General features: G+C 42.3%; 1 protein-coding gene across 1 annotated transcript; it reads right to left on the reverse strand.

Moving 5' to 3' along the window:
• Window positions 1–579: 579 nt before the first annotated feature.
• srpx (sushi-repeat containing protein X-linked) lies at window positions 580–18742 on the reverse strand. Its single transcript, XM_076746991.1, has 10 exons — window positions 18636–18742; window positions 12261–12317; window positions 8881–9069; window positions 8089–8265; window positions 6311–6437; window positions 6048–6169; window positions 5015–5194; window positions 3616–3749; window positions 2246–2367; window positions 580–1318 (listed from the first exon to the last, which is right to left on the reverse strand). The coding sequence occupies exons 1-10, from the start codon at window positions 18718–18720 to the stop codon at window positions 1135–1137; spliced, it is 1377 nt and encodes a 458-aa protein (XP_076603106.1). The 5' UTR covers window positions 18721–18742; the 3' UTR covers window positions 580–1134.
• Between the last annotated feature and the right edge of the window lie 1988 nt (window positions 18743–20730).

The following is a 20730-nucleotide window of genomic DNA, read 5'->3' on the forward strand; positions in this document are numbered from 1 at the left end:
CCCACATGACATTCTGCTTCTCCACCTTAGAGTGCTTGAAATTTGCTCTTCGGCACGTTTGAAGATTTCAGTGCTTTTTCTTTAAGAGCAGTGCGAGTGCATCCCAAGATTTCCTCACTAAGCACTCTGCTCTCTCTTTGGACTTGCAAGAGAAAATACTTGCCAGTGAAACAAGCTTGTTTCCAGTAGAAAGTGTCACAATCTTGAAACAAGGAAAATGGACTTAAAGCAACAGACTGACATTTTGGGAAACACGTGTCTTTGCCTTTTCAAATGTGAAAGATGAGAAGAAGAAGAGGTGAAGACTGATAGCACTCCCGATGTGTTCAGTAGGAAGTTATCATCAACAGCCAGTTAGCTTAGCAAAGATAATCCATTTTTACTACAATAAAATATTGGATTTTTTGTTATTTTAAGAAAAAATTTTTTGAGAACTCAACTTGCAGACAAAAATAACTTGACAAAGATGGAGGTTTCTGCAGCCCATCTATTTCCCCTTCTTCAGTTTCTTTCTTAACTTGCCCTCAGACAATCCAGCATTTCTCTTCCACTCACATTGACACATTGAAGATCACATCGTTAATGATAGACATATTTAATCAGTGTCTTGCAAATTCAGACATAGGCGTACAGTGTACCAACAGAGCAGAATCACTGTCCTGTCCTGTACTTCAAACACACACACAGTATTCCAGAGAGTGTCAGAATACATCATTATTAGAGACGTGAGACATAAATATTAGACAGGAGAAGAGTTTTCCAGTTCATACAGTAAAAGACTTTTTGTACAAAATAGTAAAACATATTTCTGCTTTGAAAATAATAATAATAAAACACAGACACACAAGACACAGGAATCAATATGATTGTAATGTACTGTATGACCCATTCCATTTAGTAACGTCTTTTAATAAATCTCGCTTCAGATCAGGACTGACATCTCGATCTTTGATGGCACACACACACACGTATACACATACAAACACACACACAAATGCACTCACACCTGGATACAGGACTGAATGAGTTCAGGTAGGAGTGTGTGGCATGTGGATAGAAACGGAAGATCTGAGTAGGTCTTGTTTGCTGTGACTGAGGAGGGAAAGGATCAAAAATGGTTGAGCGTCTGTGGTTTTATGATTGACAGGTCTGGCCTGCTTCCTGCTGCAGCACCATCTCATCCTTGCGGAGGGGGAAGGTGTCGATGGTGGTGAATAATTCAGCCGCTGTGATCGGGAACGGGTAACGTTGCTTGTCCATGCCCTGCTTGTCTACCAGCACCATTTGGAAAGACCTTTGAGGAATCTGGAGCAGCAACCTAGGAAACACACATCAGCTCAGTAGGCAGCAGGAATGAACCAAAGGCCCTGTTTACGCCACTAACATGCCTCTTGGGCATGCTCATTAGGTAGGGCGGATTGTCCATCAATCAGAAGGTTGGAGGTTCGATCCCCGGCTCCTCCAGTCCACATGACAAAGTGTCCTCAGGCAAGATACTGAACCTCAAATTGCTCCCAATGCTGTGTCGAGTGTGTGTGTGAATGTGACATCTGCTGTAAAGCGTGGTCAGAGTACACTACAAAAGCGCTACATAAATGCAGTCCATTGACAATCCGCTAAGTGCATCAGTTGACACCTGGCATTAGAATGCATCTCAAGTGACCACCATCAGATCTCACTTTCCTGCTCTAAATTACAGGCAAATACACGTACATATACGTACGTATGCAAAAACCAAATGCATGTTGTTGTTAACCAACATGTTTCTTTAATGCAAATAAAGAAATAACTTAATGTATAACATTTAATTTACAAGAAAGCCCAAATAATTAAGACTCAACAACTCACAAAATTGTGCAGTTTTTTAAGGGAGTCTGGGAATATTTTCTCTACAGGTCACAAAGAAGTAGCTGTATTTGTACAATTTCATACGTTAACAGTCACTTAAATATTGTCTTCTTTGATCTAAAAAATTGCATAAATGGTGAAATCAGTTGTGTCAGTGTGTTCCAACAAGCTGGTACAGTGAAGCCACAACTAACTGCCAACTTTACTTGTGGAAAAAAAAGAAACAACCTAATGTCTGGTATCAGATCTCAATACGTCCTCAATGCCTCTTTGGTGTATTGGCACCTGTTCTTAGAGGACTGGGCGATTGGACCACCGAAGAGGCACAAAAATGTCAGATGTGAACCAGCCCAAAGATACATGTGAAATTGTGTGTTTGTGTGCACTGTGTGAGTACCTGAGCTGCAGGGCCAATCCTGGGGTGAGCAGCCTGTGTCGAATGCGGCCAATCTGTGCAGGATAAGTCCCAACCAGCTCAATTACGGTCACATGCCTCAGGTCCAGTCCACACTGAGCGTGCTGTTCCCATAAAAGAGAAGCACACAGAGAGACTGATCTATAGCTTTTGTTGTTTTATAGCTCTGTTATGGATTCCTGTGCAGAGCAAAGAAAATTGAGCACAGTTTATATTACAGAAGACATAAAACTGTCGAACCAAAGTTGGCATGGAGAGCACAAGAGCTACCACTGACGATTACTTTCATTTTAAGTCTCCCTCTGCTCAAAAATGTACTTCACTTATAATGACTTCACTTTGATGTTTGAGCTCCACTGTGCAGGATGACGTATGTGCAGAGTTTGACACTAGCAGACAGTTTTCACAATCATCTGCTGAAAGTTTCTCTGTGCTCACCTAAAATCTGAGTTTAAGACAAACACAAATGCGGTATGTCGATACACTGTTTGTTTATATCAATCCTAATATCTGTCTTTTTAAATTGGCTCAGCTCCTCCACGCTATTTCCAGAAGTGCCCCTCAGAGTACACACAACCGTGGCTGTGAATCACTGATGTGCAGCTACAACTACAGTTTGTGCTTTTTGACTGCAGATTTGTGACACACGGCATAGAGAGGCAGACTTTATTGTCTCCGAAGGGGAAATCTGTTTCTACAGAATGTGCTCCGCATAAAAACAATCCTCTTTACAGGTTAGTTTTGTTCATAAGCAAAACAACAGAACATAAAATCTGCCAGAGTCACAGCGAGACACTCGGGTTTAGAAATGCTTGAACAAGTTGTTCAGATTTTGAAAACATACTGAAGTAATCTTACTACAATGGCAGTTTTTCCTTGTTATTTTAAGGGAATAGTTTTTTAATTGGCTAATCAATTCAGCACAAACAACTCCCAATAACAACTTGACCGCGACTGATCACTCTGGTTGTTCAAAAATTTAACACAATCTTGTCTTTTAATCTTGTCTCTCAGCCGAAAACCCCGACACTTTAAAAGGTCCTGTGTTTAAAGACAGCTCTGACTTAATGGTCTCTGACGAGCCGGGGAAGCATCCAGCCCCAGAATAGCCTATCAAAGCTGGTGTCAGTATCGTTTATTCATCGCCTGAACGTTTTCTGCTCCCCTTTTTATGTGTCTCACTGCTTTGTCCCACTTAGGCAGCTAAGCGAGAAAGAACACCAAACACACTGCAGCCCTGTTTGTGAGCAGCAGTGGAGACACGGTGGAGTGCTGACCTCCATCGCTTCTTCGCTCCTGCTCTTCCCGTCGTCTCACATGTTCTCATCTTCTCCCTGTGATTTGTGCCTCACCTGCAAGTTAGTCATCTGGAAGCGGTAATTGTGATTGGCAGCCGTAGGGGCCGAGATAATGAGGAGCCGTCGTTTCTCATAGAACTGGTCCAGCAGCGCAGCAGCCGTACGCACTCCCACGTTAATGTTCATGGCTGCGGTGACATTGAATGTACAAGTAAGTGATGTGACAGCATATGACACACAGTACAAGAGGACAAGATTTAATACAACACTCTCTGTTGAGCAGGCGGAACCAAATAAGAAACTCATGCACCGACACTCGGTACAAATTGCTGATGGTCCGTTTCACAATCGCTGCAAGTAGATACACATTCAACGGAGGAGCGTCCAGTATTGATTTTTCTAATCGATGGATAGCAGAGGGGACCATTTTCTCCTCCACTGAGCTTCTCACATGGAACCAGTTCAGTGCAGGCAGGCAAACTTTACATAACAGTGTCGTGTTTATTGCCACTATGGTACAAGACAGCACAACGCTAATTTAAAATAAATGAGAATCTGAGCTAGAGAACAGATTGAGAATGAAACATGGAAGCTGTTGCTAGAATTGACTGACACCAAGTAAGCAGTCAGAGCCTCAAGCCTGCCCAATCAGCATAAAAGTAGACCATATCCTTTATTTTCCACGTCAAGTGATCTCCAAGTCTTTTATGCAACTGCAAACATCTTTACTTATATGAACAGATTGTCAAAGTTTAAGACTTTTATCCCTGAGCTGACTAAAAAAAGGTTAAAGTCTAGTTATAACAAAATTAAATGACACATCAGTCACTGCATGTTGAGCCTATTGAACTTGGCACCCTGTAAAGCTCAATGATACTAATTGGAGAAGAGAAGAAGAATTCAATGGAATATAGTCTAAATGTTCACCAGGGGAAACAAATCAAATGGTACAAGAAGAAGCCCAAAGTATCACAAGCCACCCAAAACCATTTCTACCTGCCAAATCAAATAAAAAGCAGCCCGGTTGGGTGGAAACCTGCCCAATCTGGCAACACTGCATGGAAATAAATATGTAAGAACATCTACGTCATAACTGCAACCCAACACAATGGAAAAGTATCAAGACTTTTTTTTTAAACCCCAAACAGAAATGTAACAGAACTGGAACTTTCTTCAAACTATTCTTCCCAAGCACATACCTCATACTGTTTATACCTCATGCCAATTGCCCTACTTGCATGTATTTATATTTTTGGATGTTATGAGTATTTGCACTTCTGGTTAGATGCTAAACTGCATTTCGTTGTCTCTGTGTGGCACTCTGACGATGACAATGAAGTTGAATGTAATCTAATCTAAATTGATTGAACTTCTGAAAATAAGCAAGTTTAAAAAAGAGAAGATTGTTGTGTTTGTGTATGTGTGTGTGTGTATTTCTACATGCAGTACACACCTGCACAGCTTGTGTCTGTGCCAGACCAGGTGAGTCCATACTGACACACTCTGGCAGCGCTGCCCTGCAGCTCGTAGCCACCAGTGCAAGTGAAATCACAGGTCGCCCCGTAGTTGTCTCCGTCGCTGTCACACTTCATATAACCGTTGTCTGGGGGAAACAGTGGGCTGCAGCGGCGCACTACGCAGAAAGACAGGATTAGACACAAAAACACGCCAGGAAACATGACAGGCAGAGAAGAATCGCACGACCACATTGTGTATCCTTGGTGAATAGATCACATGAAGTGAACCAATAAAAAAAGCCCCTGCAAGATGATGAACCAAATAGCGGAATTAAGTGACAAAAATAATGTTGTTGTTAATCACAAACAATACAAGTTATATGAATATCTTTTTCTTTGTCAGTTATCTCTGCCAGAACTTGTTAACTTAGATACTCTGAACTGGAACATTATTTACTTAGCAAGTTTACGAAGGCCACCCGGACACACTTAAGATTCAGAACGTGTGTGTGTGATAGAGTGAGAACATTTCCACACAGATAATGGTCTTTGTTTAGAGTGCAGCTCTTTATTGATACTTATCACTCTACTGACTGTGTCTCTGTGAGGCAGGATAATCTCATTTGTGGAGAATGAGCAGCTGCTGGAAACTCAAAGGATGAGCCTCTGACATCCTTGCAATAAAACAATTTTCTTACTGAGTTTCCATGAGAGAAAAACTCAGTTTAAACCCAAGTTAATGTTAATTTATTACTGAAATGCTGAACAGATCTTGCCTGAAGATACATTTTAGCAAATCCAGTTGACCTGCTGACTGACTACAAGATATGTAGGCTACATTAGCAATTAATATGGCAAAGTTAAAAGGCTAACATTGAACACAGTCTCTATATTTTCCCGTTATTAGGGCCAAATTACACAGATGATCAAGAGGACTTCTTGGAAATAACCTATAAAAGAAAATTTCGATGAAAACCCTGCTCCACACAGATTATCAAGAAGCTTCAGACTCTGCTTTTGGAAGCTCACCTCGCACTCTGACAGTGAAGCGGCAGGATCCTTTGTTCCCTGCACGGTCAAACACAGTGTAGGACATCTTATGGAGCCCCTCTGGGAAGTTTGATTTTGAAGGCTTCCCTTTCAGGATGACGCTGCAAAAGACAGGCTCTGTTTTAATCCTTCACTGTGAGCTCCCTGTTCAGGGTGGGACAACCAAAAGGGCTAAAACAGACTGAGTGCACTGAAGTTAAAATGAGAGAAAAGCTTAAAAGGGTGGTGGAGATGAGACTGACTCTGTGAGGATGCCATCTGCAGTGTCTACGCCCTCAGGTGTGTCCCACGTCACCCTCGCTGTCAGTTTTCCTGGCTCTGCCCATTTATCCTTCACGTTAGGACACTTGATTTTTGGAGGATCCATATCTACACAGAGAGAGAAAATCACATCACATCATCCACATGTTAATGTATTTATTACTACACAGGCCAAAAATGGAATAGGATGTGGACTCTATTGGCCAAACAAAGGTGTAGCAGCTGACTGTTCACTAAGCCCCTCCGTATCCGTAGTTAATGCTTCTCGCTCTTGCACAGCAGTTTACAACGATGATGGTGGCAGAGTTACCACTTTTTGTAATTAGGTCCTTGATTTTAGACCGAGGGAGATAAAAGCAGCCTCTCATTTCTAGTCAGTAACTGTCCATTTTGCCAGCTGATGTGCCAACTATCACTGGCAAATTTGGTCACCCGTGGCTAATTAAGCTAACGTTATTAGCTCCATGTGTTGAAAATGCTGTTACCAGCTGACATTTTACTGTTTCCATTAGAGTCATTCTAAAACATTATGAATTTAAAGAAACAAATTTCTCACCAATGTATGTGATGACTATAGATGTGATGTCAAGTATGATACATAAACACCCATAAGTTTGGGAAACAACGCTAACTGGGATAATGTTTGCTAAGGTTGTTCAAGTATAAACTTCCCCACATACAATAAAGATTGGGATAGATATGCTAATATTAGCCTAAACTCTGACAGCATCAGTGAGGAGATACTACACAGTGAATGTTTTAGTTCTGCAATCACACAAACTAGTTATGAAATACACCTTTGCCTTGGAAGAAATGCAAGGTTAATCCTATAGGCTGTAAGATAGTTAGCCAGAAATGCTAACAATTGGAGCTTAGACAGCTTGCCACAGCCTCATGCACATTGCTTCAATGTGCAAAGAAATCCAAAGCTTGACACACCTGTGCTTCCTTGCTATGGTTGCTGAGCTATTATTGGACAATCACTCTTTTAGGGGAGGGATTTAGCAAAGGGCCAATTACTGATTGAGCCATTCACAAATAATATACACAAGAAAGTGAGCACCTCATCATAGCTGTTGAAAAAAATAACAGCTCCCTCCACACTACATTCCCACACCACCACTTTTCCGACAGAAACACCTGAACGTTTCATCCTCCTGTGGTATTCAGAGTCTAATGATAAAGACAGACACTTGGGTTCAAGAGTCAAAACACATTTTAAAGATGACAACAAAAAAACAAGGCGAATCATTTCACAAACAGCCTGGTTAGGACGTGATGGCTGTGATGCAGTGAGATCTGAATGAGCATGTATACATACAAACCCTGTGATTGTCTACTGTTACCAAGGTTGCAAGACTATTCAGCCATTTACATGATCCCCTAAGTGCAGGCCTTGTAGCTCGGCTTTGTAGCTTTTCATGAAGAGTTGAGTTGTTTTCAGACTCAGACTCAGGCTGCAAAGATGTGAAAAACTTTTAGAAATTTCTGGTGATGAGAGACAAACCACAGTGTGTGTTTGTGAGTGTGTCTGTGTATACTATGTACATGTCTACAGGGCTGTGTTTTTTCCAAACAACACTCATATAATCTTGCATTATGAGGAGTACTTTTTATCCAGTAGTCTACAGCTGACATTACGCCTTAAGCAGGTAAATTACTAGTTACATAGGTTTTTACAGTGCAGCTAAGGAGTGTGCAGGCTCCACTTCTGTGCAAGATGAAATTGTGCATAAAATAACAACACACGCAGTCTTACCAACACAGGTGGGGACTCCGGCGCTCCACACTTTGCTGTGCTGGCAGGTTGCCGTCTTCTGGCCCTTTAGAGTGAATCCAGGGGAGCAGAAAAACTCACAGCGAGAGCTGAAGTAGGAGCCGTCTGAACACTTGTAGCCACCGTTAGCAGGCATGTTCATCTTGGGACAGCGGATCTCTGTCAGAGAAACAGCTCAGTGTTGAGTTAAGGATTGATTTGCTCTGTTTAATTTGGTTCAGGGACCTGATGCATATATTTAATAATACAGTGTTGGTCCATCTTGGTATTTTGTCAAAAGTCATATAACAACCACTGCGTTTTTCTATAAGAATAAATCGTGCAGTGTTTTTAAATTACCATACCTTAGAGGCAATAATTGTAGTGGCACTAATTTTCCATTAGTATCCTGAAGTGATACTAATTTTCAAAGACTCTGCCAAGAATAGACTTCAGGGAGAAGAAACTGATCCATGTAATTGTTTACAAATTTGCTGCATAAACAAGAACCAATTTTTAAAGAGCTGAACACCATCTACAGGCAGGTTTAATTAACTAAAAGTGTTAGATCTGAGTGGAGAATATCCATAACAAAAAAATAAACTCCCTCCCACTGAGAGGTGGTTCAAAGCTGTGGAGGAAAGTTAGCAAGTGAACTCGGGCCAAGAATGAACTTGCTCAAAAATGTAAAAACTATAATGAGGAATGCACGAGGCAAACCTTGTATGCAGGTGCATAGGTGAACGCATGTGGGGGACACAGTGCATGTATGTTCAGGTGGATGTCACTTCTTACCTCGGCAGGCGTAGTTAGACGACCAGTGTTTGCTGGCCATGCACACCACCTCTGAGCTCTGGCTCTCGTATCCCTGCTTGCAGCGGATTTTACAACGTGTCCCCATCACATTCCTATTGTGCTCTCCTCTGGGTGTACGACAGCTCACGTCACCATGTTTCACTTTAATAGGCGCGCACCACGGTGACCCTGCAAATGGAGGAGAGACAGCTGCACTGACCTTTTCTTCATTGCACTGAGGCAATTACATGTTTTTTATGGTGAGGCCTTGGAGTGGGACGGGCTGTTATTAATGTCAGTTTTCAATAATATGCACTTACCTGAACAGTATAAAAGCTTAGAAAGACTTCCTTCATAGGTGGGGAAATGTAAAAACCCACCCATCATCTCAGCTCAGACAGATTCGGTGGATTTCTCATTACCTTATCTGCGACTTCCCATAATCCAACTGTGTCTCATGAGGCAAAGGAGATTGTCTCACTTCAGGAAAAGACAGATAATGATGTGTGGAGAGAGCACTTACGTTTCAGAGCCTGTGAGTGATAGAGTGAGAAAATTTCCATACAGATAAAGGTCTGAGTTGAGAGAGCAGCTCTTTATTGATACTTATCACACTAGTGACTTTAAGTATCAGCTATGTGTTGTACTTTCCCTCAAAAATTTAGTCTGTCCAAAACATGACACTGATTAGCCTGACCACAGATGTATGCGTGTTACTCTGGAAAAGGGGTTCTCAAACTTAATACTCAAAGGTCCGTATCTGATCTTCATTCAAGGGCAGAGGTTTGGAATGACTGGGAATAATACAGGAAGCAAACAAAAACACCCAGTTTGAGACTGAATACAATAGTTGTGTTGTACGGGACACCTCTTACATCTAAGACGAGCTCATTGAGTCTCTGTGAGTAACCATTTCTGTGAAACCAGTGAACTTTGAATTATGGACTCGCTGCCAGTGGTTGGCAAGCTAAGCGATCTGCAGAGGTCCCTGAGGTCCAGACCTTGAGGAGCCCTGCTCTAGAACAATAAAGTCCTAATTTTAAGGAATAGTTGGATGAGAAGACTGATAGCAGTTTTGTGCCTATGCAGTAAACATGAAGCACCAGCAGCCAGTTATCTTAGCTTAGCATGAAGACTGGAAATTGTCCAAGGGTAACAAAATCCAGCTACTAGCACATCTAAACTCATGAATGAACACATTGTAGTTTGTTTGTGTAATCAGTACAAAAAGCAAAGTCTAAAAGTTTTATGGGGGGTTGTGGCAGGTTATTTCTTGGCTAGGTGCAGCTAGCTTCCTAGATTACATTCTGCATCTCCAGCTTCAAGAGCTTTAGTTGGTAGTCAGGCTAGCAGTTTCATCTGTTTTCAGTCTTTATGCTAAGCTAAGCTATGCAGCAGGTGGCTGTTGCTACATATTTGATCGTAGAAATCTGAGAGTGGTATTGACCATCTCATCTAATTCTCATCAAGAAAACCAATAAGTGGGTTTCCCAAAATGTGGAACTACTCCTTTCAGACCTGTCAGACAACTGATTTCAGCTTTTCTCCTCCCACCCATCACCCACCTACCCATCTCCACAAGCTTGTGTAAAAATTCCTTCATGGATGCCAAGTTTGAGGGGCCACAAGGTTTTTATTACAGGGAAATCAAAATCTGCATTTTATTTCCTGCTGGCTCAGGACAAACAGTCGCCCCTGTGGGCCGACATGCACACACATGCACACACTCGGAGAGGAGAACACACATCAGTTGAGGCTAATTTCCAGTTGGAATAAAAATGAGTATTCATTACACAGCAAGCCTCTTACTCCCTCTGTGTGTGTGTGTGTGTGTGTGTGTGTGTGTGTGTGTGTGTGTGTGTGTGTTGGCTGACAGTCTCCGCAACCACTGAGTAAGAGAAAATAATACTACATTTGAGCCTTACGCGAGGGGAGAGTTTGGTTTGGCTTGAACAATAATGTTCCGTGTCTCACTGACCCCAAATTTAAAGCTGGAAGCTACTTTGACGTAACTGAGTCAGTTTACAAAAGTGGCTGAACTAACTGCCGATGAATTATGGCTCTTTAAAGGCACAGTGAACTATAAAAATACATTTTTCTGATTCTAATCCTGTGTTAATAGGTCTGTTATCCAAATACATGTCAAAAATCATTTTTGAATACTGTATCAAAACCCCTCTTTTTACTCTGCCTGTAAAACATGAAAATACTTTTGATGACACATCTTGAATTTGGTGGTAATCCAGTTGAATTAGTTTTGGTGCAACTAGCTACACTATCGACTGTTAGCTAGGGGGTCAAAGTGGCTCGCAGACCCGAAGCAGCTAACAGTGCAGGATCATAGGGCAAAGGTGTGTGTTTAAAATAAATGTAAAAAAAAAAAAAAGAAAAAAAAACTGCACTCTTTTCAAGCAACACATTAAAATAATTCCAAAGACAACTCTTAAACTTTTGTCCTGTCGTGCCTCAGTGTTTCCCTCTCCCCTGTCTATCTAGTATGTGTGTGTTTTACTGCAGGGTGTGGCTGGCGGGCCTGACTCGGTCTCCTGCTCTCCTGAACACACCTGTGGCCAGTAATTCAATCTGCTGAGACAGTATAAAAAGGCCGGCCTTTCGCCGAGTAATCGTTGAAGGGTCCTGTTGCCTTTGTGTTAACACTGAGACTCGTGGCATTGTGACATTTCGGCCTTGTCTGCTTCCTGACTCCTGTTTTTTGTGCCCAGGTGCTTACCCTCGTGCTCCATCATATGTCCTGACAGTCTGTTGTCCTGAGTAACTGGACTTTCACCTGGCCTGTCCACTCTCAGTTGACTCTCCAGCCTCTTTGTGTGGATCATCTAGACTCATCTGTTGCAGATTCTTTCTGAATAGTCCATTTAATGGTTGCCTTTTACATATCCCTGTCTCCCAGTCTGAGTTTCAGCGTTTGGGTGCATTTACTTCAGCACAAAACTCTTTTTGATTTTTCCAGTAATTGCCTTCTGGTTTCTGATCGAACAGCACTGGCGAGGGAGGTATGGGTGTTAGCTAACTGTCTGCTCTATATTGTGCTGTATTCTCTGTGCCATGGTCAGTTTTGAGAGGTCCAACCAAATCTGGTGGATCTAATTTAAATCCCTCCAGCAACTATACCCCACCCAAAGTCTGTATCACTCACGTCTCACATTAAATAATGCTCTACCTGCCATTTCTCTGTGACTTTAAGATCAGAGGAACTTACTAAACTCTCAAAGAGCTGTTGGTCTGCGTAATGATTCAGGAATACTGACGTTGATCTCCACATAAGCATTCCCTAATTGGAAATGTGTCACTTTTCAGAACGCATGTACTGTATGTACTGTATGCATGTACTGGCGGCATCAAACTCTGCATGTAGTCACCTTTAGATCTACGAGAATACCAGTCCTCGTCATCTCCGTAGGCATACTGTCCTGACCCTGGGGATGAAAGAAAAGAAGAAAAAGCAACTAATAAGACGAAAAGAGCAGCATCCAAGATGTTAGGCAATGTTTGAAAGCGTTGTCCTGGGCTGACCTGTGGGGCCTTTTTACTGCAAATCAGCACCAAGAACAGGCTTAAAAATATTGCTTAACTCTTCATTTGAACCAGACTCTGGGGGAGATACAGATCTTTTGGAGACCACATGCACAAAGGAACGAATCTCAAAAGATCCTCTTTTTCCAGCTGGTTTGGAAAAAGGAATCTGTCTAACATAAAGATTCACTTTTTTTGTTTGTTGTGACCCCAAGTGCGTTTGGTAGAAATGGAAGGAGTGAAACTATTTTGAAACGTTTTGCTCAAAAACAGCTCCCATGGATCATACTTACCATTTTAAGTCAACTTTACAGTGAACAGTTCGCTCCAATGGAGGAAAAGATTTTTCAACCATAAAACAGCAGCATCCAAGACAAACTGAAATATTTCTCGGTGGTGGCTGCAAAGCTGGTGGAGGACACAGCTGAGTGACACCAGTGAAAGACAAATGTGAGGGGAATCGTGATGAGGAGGGAGGATTATTTTAGGAAAGAGGATGAAAAAGATGGGGGGAGCAAGTCAGGACGCAGTAAAGACAGAGAGGAAACGGGTGAGGAATGGGTTAAAGTACAGGGAGGGGTGTTCAACCTTGGCTCTGGGATGTTATGAACCCCGGTGTGAATGTGTCCTCTGTTCAGGATCCACAAGAGAAGGAGTGTTCCTCCCTCCTCCAGCTTCATATATCAGCCGTATGTTGGTCATTGAACCTGATACTATGAGCACATCTCGCATCCCGTCCCCCATTCCTCATCATGGCTATTCTGTCAGTTTAATAAAGGCTGTCTGGACCAAAATGCCACAAGCCATCGAATGCACACACACACACACACACACACACACACACACACACACACACACACACACACAAACGCACACACACACACAAGCTCTGAGGTTTTAGCAGTCAGATCACACAGCATGGATTGTACAGAGCAAACCCACATACTGAGTGAGTCAGATTTAGCTGTCTAATGGGAAAACTTCAGTGTCTGCTTCTTAATGGGGGAAGGAGGCAGACAGAGAAAGGTATGGAAAACTAATTACAGGTGTGTGTGTGTGTGTGTGTGTGTGTGTGTGTGTGTGTGTGTGGGTTTCCTTCAAAGTGCACATTAGTTAGAGTCACAAGTGCCAGAAAAGTTATCACTTCTGTAACAACTTGCAAGCAAAGGGGATACAACAATTTACACCACAACAAAAGGGAGCTGCTTGCTTCTGATTGGCTGGCAGGTGTTACCATAAACAGTGACATATGTGTTCAGTCCTCAGAGGCAAATCAAATATTGAAGTTTTAATCTGTAAGATTTTCATGAATTTGTTGTTCATCTGCAATAGCCATTGAGCGTATTCAATGCATTCTGTACTGAGCTTTCTATACAGAAGTTTAGTGGTGAGGTCCATCATTTGAATTCAAGCTGCCTTCATATGCATGAGGGACTCACAGGAAATGATGCAGCTATGTAACCCTCACATTTTTATCTCATTGGTAACAGCCTCACTGTTCGCTGTTCTCTCTATTTATTAAGCTACTGCTGATGCATAGCAAATATTTTCATCTGCTGCTGCTTCACATTGAACACATTCAACTGGCGAACCACAGGATAGCTTTATTGTGATGTAGCTCCAATGAATGCAGACTTATTTATCATAGCGGTTAGCCCAAACTGTGACGGTGTGAAAAGGCAATTAGAGCACAGCGATTTTTGACTTCTTTATTAAAACAGGATGGGTTTGTTTGGCTGCACTGTAAACTGATACAAGAGTTGCTCTTCTTCTGTGTACCTGAGAGACTCAAATATACACTAAACAGCAAGTAAACCGACCAAAACTGATAATGACAGCAGATACAGAGGCAGCATCCCATATTATAGGATGGATAAGGAACTGTAGACACCTTATGTAGAATAGATATAAAATAGACCAGATCAGATATAAAATCCACAATGAGTGGCAATCCTGCCACAAGCACCACAGAAAAAATAAAAAAATAAAATAAAAAAAATACTGTGTATATATCTGTGCAACTGGGAAAGAAAAACTCTATTATAAATATCATAAAATAAAATAAGATTGGACATCATTGTGCCACATTAGCCTCCAGAGTAAATCAAATACAAAAAAAAAAAATAGTGCAGCTTGGGTTTGCCACTACATTAACTGTCTGTAGGAATCTTCAGTTGTTTTAACTAGTGAACAAAAGATATGTCAACTGTAACACAATAACATGCAAGACAGAGCATTTCTCATTAACTGGACTTGTTTCTTTTCATATTTTGTGGTGAGGACATTTTCCCGCTTCTAAAATACCAGGAGGACAGAGGACATATGAGGACAATCAGAGCAGTGTGGGAACTCTGCAAGCCTCCCTGCACCGAGCAGAAAATGTGCTCAATTAAATAAAACTCTTGGATTCTGCAGTCTGGACAAGCCTTTTACAGTGTGTGAAGTCTCTCATCTCTTTGATAAAATAGCCTGCAGGGTGAGAGAAAGAGACACTAATATGCATGTGTTGTACACATGTTGTTGTACACAACGGCCAAGCAGAACTAAAAATCTTTTTTTGTGCATGTTCTGGTTGGGAAATTACACTGAAATGGAACAAATGGCTATATCCACTTATCCTTGATAGATCCTGAAGGGTTTGCGTCTTTGCCTCACTTTGGTGAACTTTGGTTTGCCTTCTTCCTTGGCAGGTCATGGTCATTCGCCTGCATTTGCACATGTGTGACCGTACTCTAACGCCTTCTTCACGGCTAACAGTCGCAGCTGTCACCTTTCTTGCCAAAAGATAATGCGGGTTGGAGTGAAGCTGCAGGCGTTGCAGCTGTGCATTTGGGTTAAATTGGCTGTGCTTGATGTCGTTCTATAATGTGTGATCTGAGACTCCTCTACATTCATATCCAGCAAATACGTCAACATAACGAGGTGTGATCTGCAGCCAGCATCATATTCCTGTTCATCTCTCCTACTTCAAAGGCGTTCATAGGGAGAAGACAGCAGATGTCAAAATGTTAAGCTTGTCTTCCTCACAAACCTCTGGGAGTGAATAAGCTTTAAATTTCACTGTCTGATATTCCAATTAGCTTTTCTCTGCGGGCCTGTAATACAAACTGTCATTATATGGAAGCTCACTCCCAGTAAAAGGTCTGCTACAGGCTAACAGAGCACAAGAGAGCAGCAAGTAAGATGGGGTGTCATTTCTTCATCGCTCAATTCAACACATCATGATTACAGAGTTATATAATTCTGTTTGGAGGGCTAATGATTTTCATTCCATTTAAACTGTATACGAACATGCTAGTTTCTGCATCAGCAGCTTCTGAGCCTGAGGAACAAGCTGCTGCTGCTGCTGCTGCTGTTTTTTCTCCATTAACACTTTACAGTGAGGTACAGATGCTGAGCAGCTACACTGATGGACTCACAGTGTGTTTTACAGAACCAATTTATGAATAAACATTTAATGGCTGGACAATAACAACAATGTCTATTTGTAAATGCGCTTAAAACCTTTCTGCTGTCTCCGGTTTGTGTCATTCATTCACTAATGGTGAACTTAATTATGAATTAGTAGTTAATTGGGAATGATTCATTTAGAAAGTGCGACAAATCCACTCTGCGCTTCCCCTCAGCTCAACACGCACTGCAGCATCTCTGAGCTAACTGTTTCAGTTTTCCAGCCCACACACTGATCTCACTGTATGCTACCTGCACCAAACAGACACACTTTCATTCATTCAAACATCTTGAAAAGGTTGGTGCAACAACATTTTTTGCATATCCAAAAAAAGAAAACAAAAAACCTATTGATATCCAAGTCTTTTATAATGTTGTTTCTCCTTCCAACTAGAAATGTGGACTTTTCTTTTGCACATGCATCTCTACCCCAGCCTTGCAAACTGTTGGCTTGTTGGTTTGTTTACAGAACAGAGCAAGCAAAGGCAAGGCAAGACGTCTGGTGTCCAAACTGTAGAACTGTAGTGAAAATGCCATCTGAGATGCATATTCAGAACACAGGTCCAAAGAAGGCTCCTAAAACCTGAATAACGGAATATGCCGTTAACATGAGTCAAATAGTGGAAAATAGTGTGCATGCAAATACACAGTTTGTTCCACTGCGCCTAATAATTGCAGCTTTATGTACCATATATGCCACATGGTCTACGACATCCTAAAATGCTTAACTATGCTGTCCAGAGTTGTTCTGTAACTTCACAAGGCCAGAGGTTATGTATTAAGGCTATTCATGCATGCTGGACATTTCATTGTTCAAAGTGTTCTTGTGTGAAACCAAACAGGACTGAGTTTGTTAATTTAGAGCAAATGTCTCTGTTGGTTTTGTTCGAGTGGATGGGTGAACACTGATGATCAGTTCATACGTATAGTATCCACTGTATGTTTAGATGTAATTCACAATTAAACAGCTCTACATGTTGCACACGGTTCCCTGTTTTCTGACCAAACTTGGTTTAGCTTTTGTCAGCCAGCAACTGACAGAAGTAGCACTTCTCATCAGTTACTCATTAATTAAGTTAGTTCCGGATTTGTTTCTCAGGCTTTCCTTTGTAACGCTGATGATTCACCTTGCCATTGTGTGAGTTAGTCCTTTTTCTGGCAGAGACACGACTGAACACTCATTAGAGCGGCTGTTCTCCAGTGATGTTGCCTGCTGGCACAAGTTGCTCCCTGTGTGTGTGGAGGATGTATCTGCCCCACAATCATCATGGAAAATATGATCAGACTTTTACGATTACTTCTGTAGACTGGTTTAACTGTAAGAAGTGATGTGCAACACAGGCCAAGCTTAAAGATTTCCACTGCTAAGAAAGAGGCCAAAAGGTGCAAAAGCAGTTTCTTTAAAAATCTCTGTGTCTCACTGACACCTGATTCTGAGGCATGCACACTCAGCTGATAAATGGGCTAACTGACCACCAGAACAAACACAAACACACGGCTGTAAAATAAACTCCTCATAAATGCGCGCGTGCACACACACACACACACACACACACACACAAGCACAGAGCAGAGTCCTCGGTGTCAGCTCGACAGGCAGTTTTTAGTCTGTCAGTGTAAATCTGCTCTGCAGCTTGCATTCATGTTTCAGCCTGTATGATCATACAGCAGTGGTGAGCCACTCTCCAACCATCTACAGGCATACAGCCACTGTGACTGCACACACACACACACACACACACACACACACACACACACACACACACACACACACACACTTCTCCATCCAGACTTGAGCTTTGAAGTCCTTTCAGCCCCTCACTGCAGGCTACAGGCCCTGCTCTGTCTGGCTCCATCTATCTGGAGAGTCTGAAGGTTTTCTTGTGTTTGATGCTTCACCTCGGTGAACAGCTACAACCCAACATTATTTACACCATCGTTACTTTTTCAATGAATTATTTTGACCATAAAAGGTGAGAAAATGTTGAAAAACATCCATCATATTTGCCTTGAGTCTTAGGTGACATTATGAAATGTCTTGTTATAGCCAACCACCAGTCCAAAACCTAAAGATAATCAATTCAAGGGATAGAAAACAAAGCAAAAACCGCAGAGTCTCACATTAGAGGAGCTGGAATCGGAGAAAGTCTGAGATTTTTGCAAGAAATAAAAACTTAGACAATTAATCGATTCATTTTCTGGCAATGGACTCATCAGTTAATCGATCAGGCGCCTCGTTGTGGCCCCTCTTCAGTGTGTGTGTGTGTGTGTGTGTGTGTGTGTGTGTGACAGAGATGTGTGTTTACTCAACAACAGGACACAAACTCATCAGCAAAAGTGCTGAAAATACTGAATACACTCATGAGAAGTGAGGGTCCTCCCTTGCAGTAGTTTAATTCAGAGAGCTGCTGAGCAGGTAAAGCATTCAAAGCCACAGAATATCACACTTCGGCTGCAGTTTCGGGGCTTTTCCGTGCAGAGAAACGTCCCCCAGATGCACACTGCACTCCCCCCGCTTCCCACCCCCTCCACGTAAACACAAACGCGGTTCACCAGAAACCAGCGGTGCGGATAAGAAGCCTCAAACGCACCAAAAGTGACTCCAAAAACTTCTCCCGACACAAAGCCTGTCATCCAAACTCAGCCTCAGACCAGCGAGCCCATACTTTCCCCCCCCACTCCACACGTACGCTTTGGATCAGTTCATCCTGCTGGTCCCTGCAGGGTTAACGCCGTCATGGAGGTGACTGAGGCTCTTTGTCGCTCCTTACCTTCATAACCGGAGCAGAGGCAGAGCTGCACGAACAGGAGCACCAGCGGCCACATGTCCATAGTGAGACGGACGCTCTTCAACATGTGAAGGGGAGCTCGCAGGAAAACTTCCAGCGCATTCCTGCCTCCCAAAGGCCCGCCTCTTGCTCCAGAAACAGAGGAGGACTCTGTGAACACAGTCAGGCCCGAGGGAGCCAGAGACAGCAGGCTGTGCCAACTCCTGTGGGTCAACATGTCAACATGTCCTCGATTATCACCGCAAGACACTCAACCCACAGAAATCAATGCAAACCTGCGTCTAAAAGTCCCTGACCTCATTTACTCTGCAGCGTGGATTACGCACGTTTTCTCAGTTACATAAGGACACATCTGCGGTGCCTCACTTTACGATCCATACCGACATACACAACATGAGCTCTTTAAGAGAAAGACCATGCAAAGTTATGAATTAAAGCACTGGTTCCCAAGCCGGGGGCCGGGACCCCATAAAGGAGTCACACCATACATGCAAGGGGTCGAGGACTGATTAATGGCATAGGACAGAATCTGGTACTTAGGAAATTAACATAACAGTTTTCTCTTTTGCTTCATCTGTGTGAAATACTGCATATTTTCACCTTCTCAGGCTTTCAAACATCCTAAGAATTAACCTGAAAAGGAAAATCACTTTTTTTTCCATGCATAAATCAAAGAAATGCCGAAAAACTGATCCATGCCTTCGTTCACACCGTGTACTGATCATCTGAAGAAAACCACTGCCCTGTCAAAAGTGAATAAATCTTTCAGAGGAGACACATTTATACACCGACATGTACTGCATTCAACTACTACAACGAATGAATGCAAATTATGGGACCTTGTTAGTTACAAAAACTGCCTATTTTCTAAGGGAACATGGAGAATCACTGGACTGCAAAGGACACATGAAGAGACGCACGCTCCATCCTGCATCTACCACATCATCATAGATAAACAATGCAGTGGCACTGACCAGAAAAAGGATCTTACTCTTTCTCTGTTTCATACACACACAAAGGTTTTTCAGTTTGGGGTAGAAGTTTGCTTCCGGTTTCACATTTTCCTGATGATGTGAACATTTTATAGGAGGTCAAGTTGGATCCAAGTTGTTTCCTAGCAACCCTATTCTGATGAAATGATAGCACCATATACACGTGGTAGCTCTTGGTCTCTGACTTTCTGTAGCATGTTTGTAGTCACAGTAAATGAACTCTGACTTTACATTTACATAGCAATCTCCTACAGCTGATAATGATTCCGCTTCAGGAGAGCTACACAGACACATTCACAAACGCACGCAGCAGGAGAGCAGGTGAAAGCACAGAGCTGTTGAAAGCCTAATCAGTGCCTCATTTTCCCCTCCGCAAGCTTGACGCTTGGCTGTAGACCCTGCGCAGTGCGCGAGGGGGCGAGTCCACACATGAAGGTGTCGAGGTGTTCTTTATCTTGACAGGAAACAGAGAAGGGAGGCGAGAGGTGAAGCGACTGTAATTAAAAGCGGGTCCAGCCGTGCGTTAGGAGTGCCTCAGCTGGAGTGCTCCTCTCAGGTCAGGTGAAGAAAGAGTTAACTGGCTCCGTCTTTGCTCACCTGGCTCTGAGGGATTGGTCCGACGCTTTGATGTGGTGTTACAGCCGATGATTTTGGATTCAAATTGTTTCTGAGTGTACACAGACTTGCACTTAGCTGCTGTTCTACCTGAGTGTATTTCTGAGAATTACTTAAGGTTTCAGCATGTAAAAATGTTTTGGATCCAGCTAAAACACTCACTCCTACCCAAACACACAGTGCACTTAAGTATATAATTACTGCAGAGATTTTGCCACCATAAGGTAACCAGTTAATTTTGAAGTCTCACGAGTGTATAATCATCTTAACCATAGATTAAAAAATGCAAGCAGAGACAATGCACTCTCAGAAATACAAATATTTATACATTTACGAGCCCATAAAGAATAAAGTCAAGAACAAGTCGAACAAACGATGAAAGCAACTCTTCACTGATGTGTTTGAATCTCAGTTCCACATTTACCGGATACGTTTGGTTTCCTTACTGTCAACAAATCCCATGAAAAGAC

Source organism: Chaetodon auriga, chromosome 13, assembly GCF_051107435.1.
Source record: "Chaetodon auriga isolate fChaAug3 chromosome 13, fChaAug3.hap1, whole genome shotgun sequence".
NCBI classification, from domain to species: Eukaryota; Metazoa; Chordata; class Actinopteri; order Chaetodontiformes; family Chaetodontidae; genus Chaetodon; species Chaetodon auriga.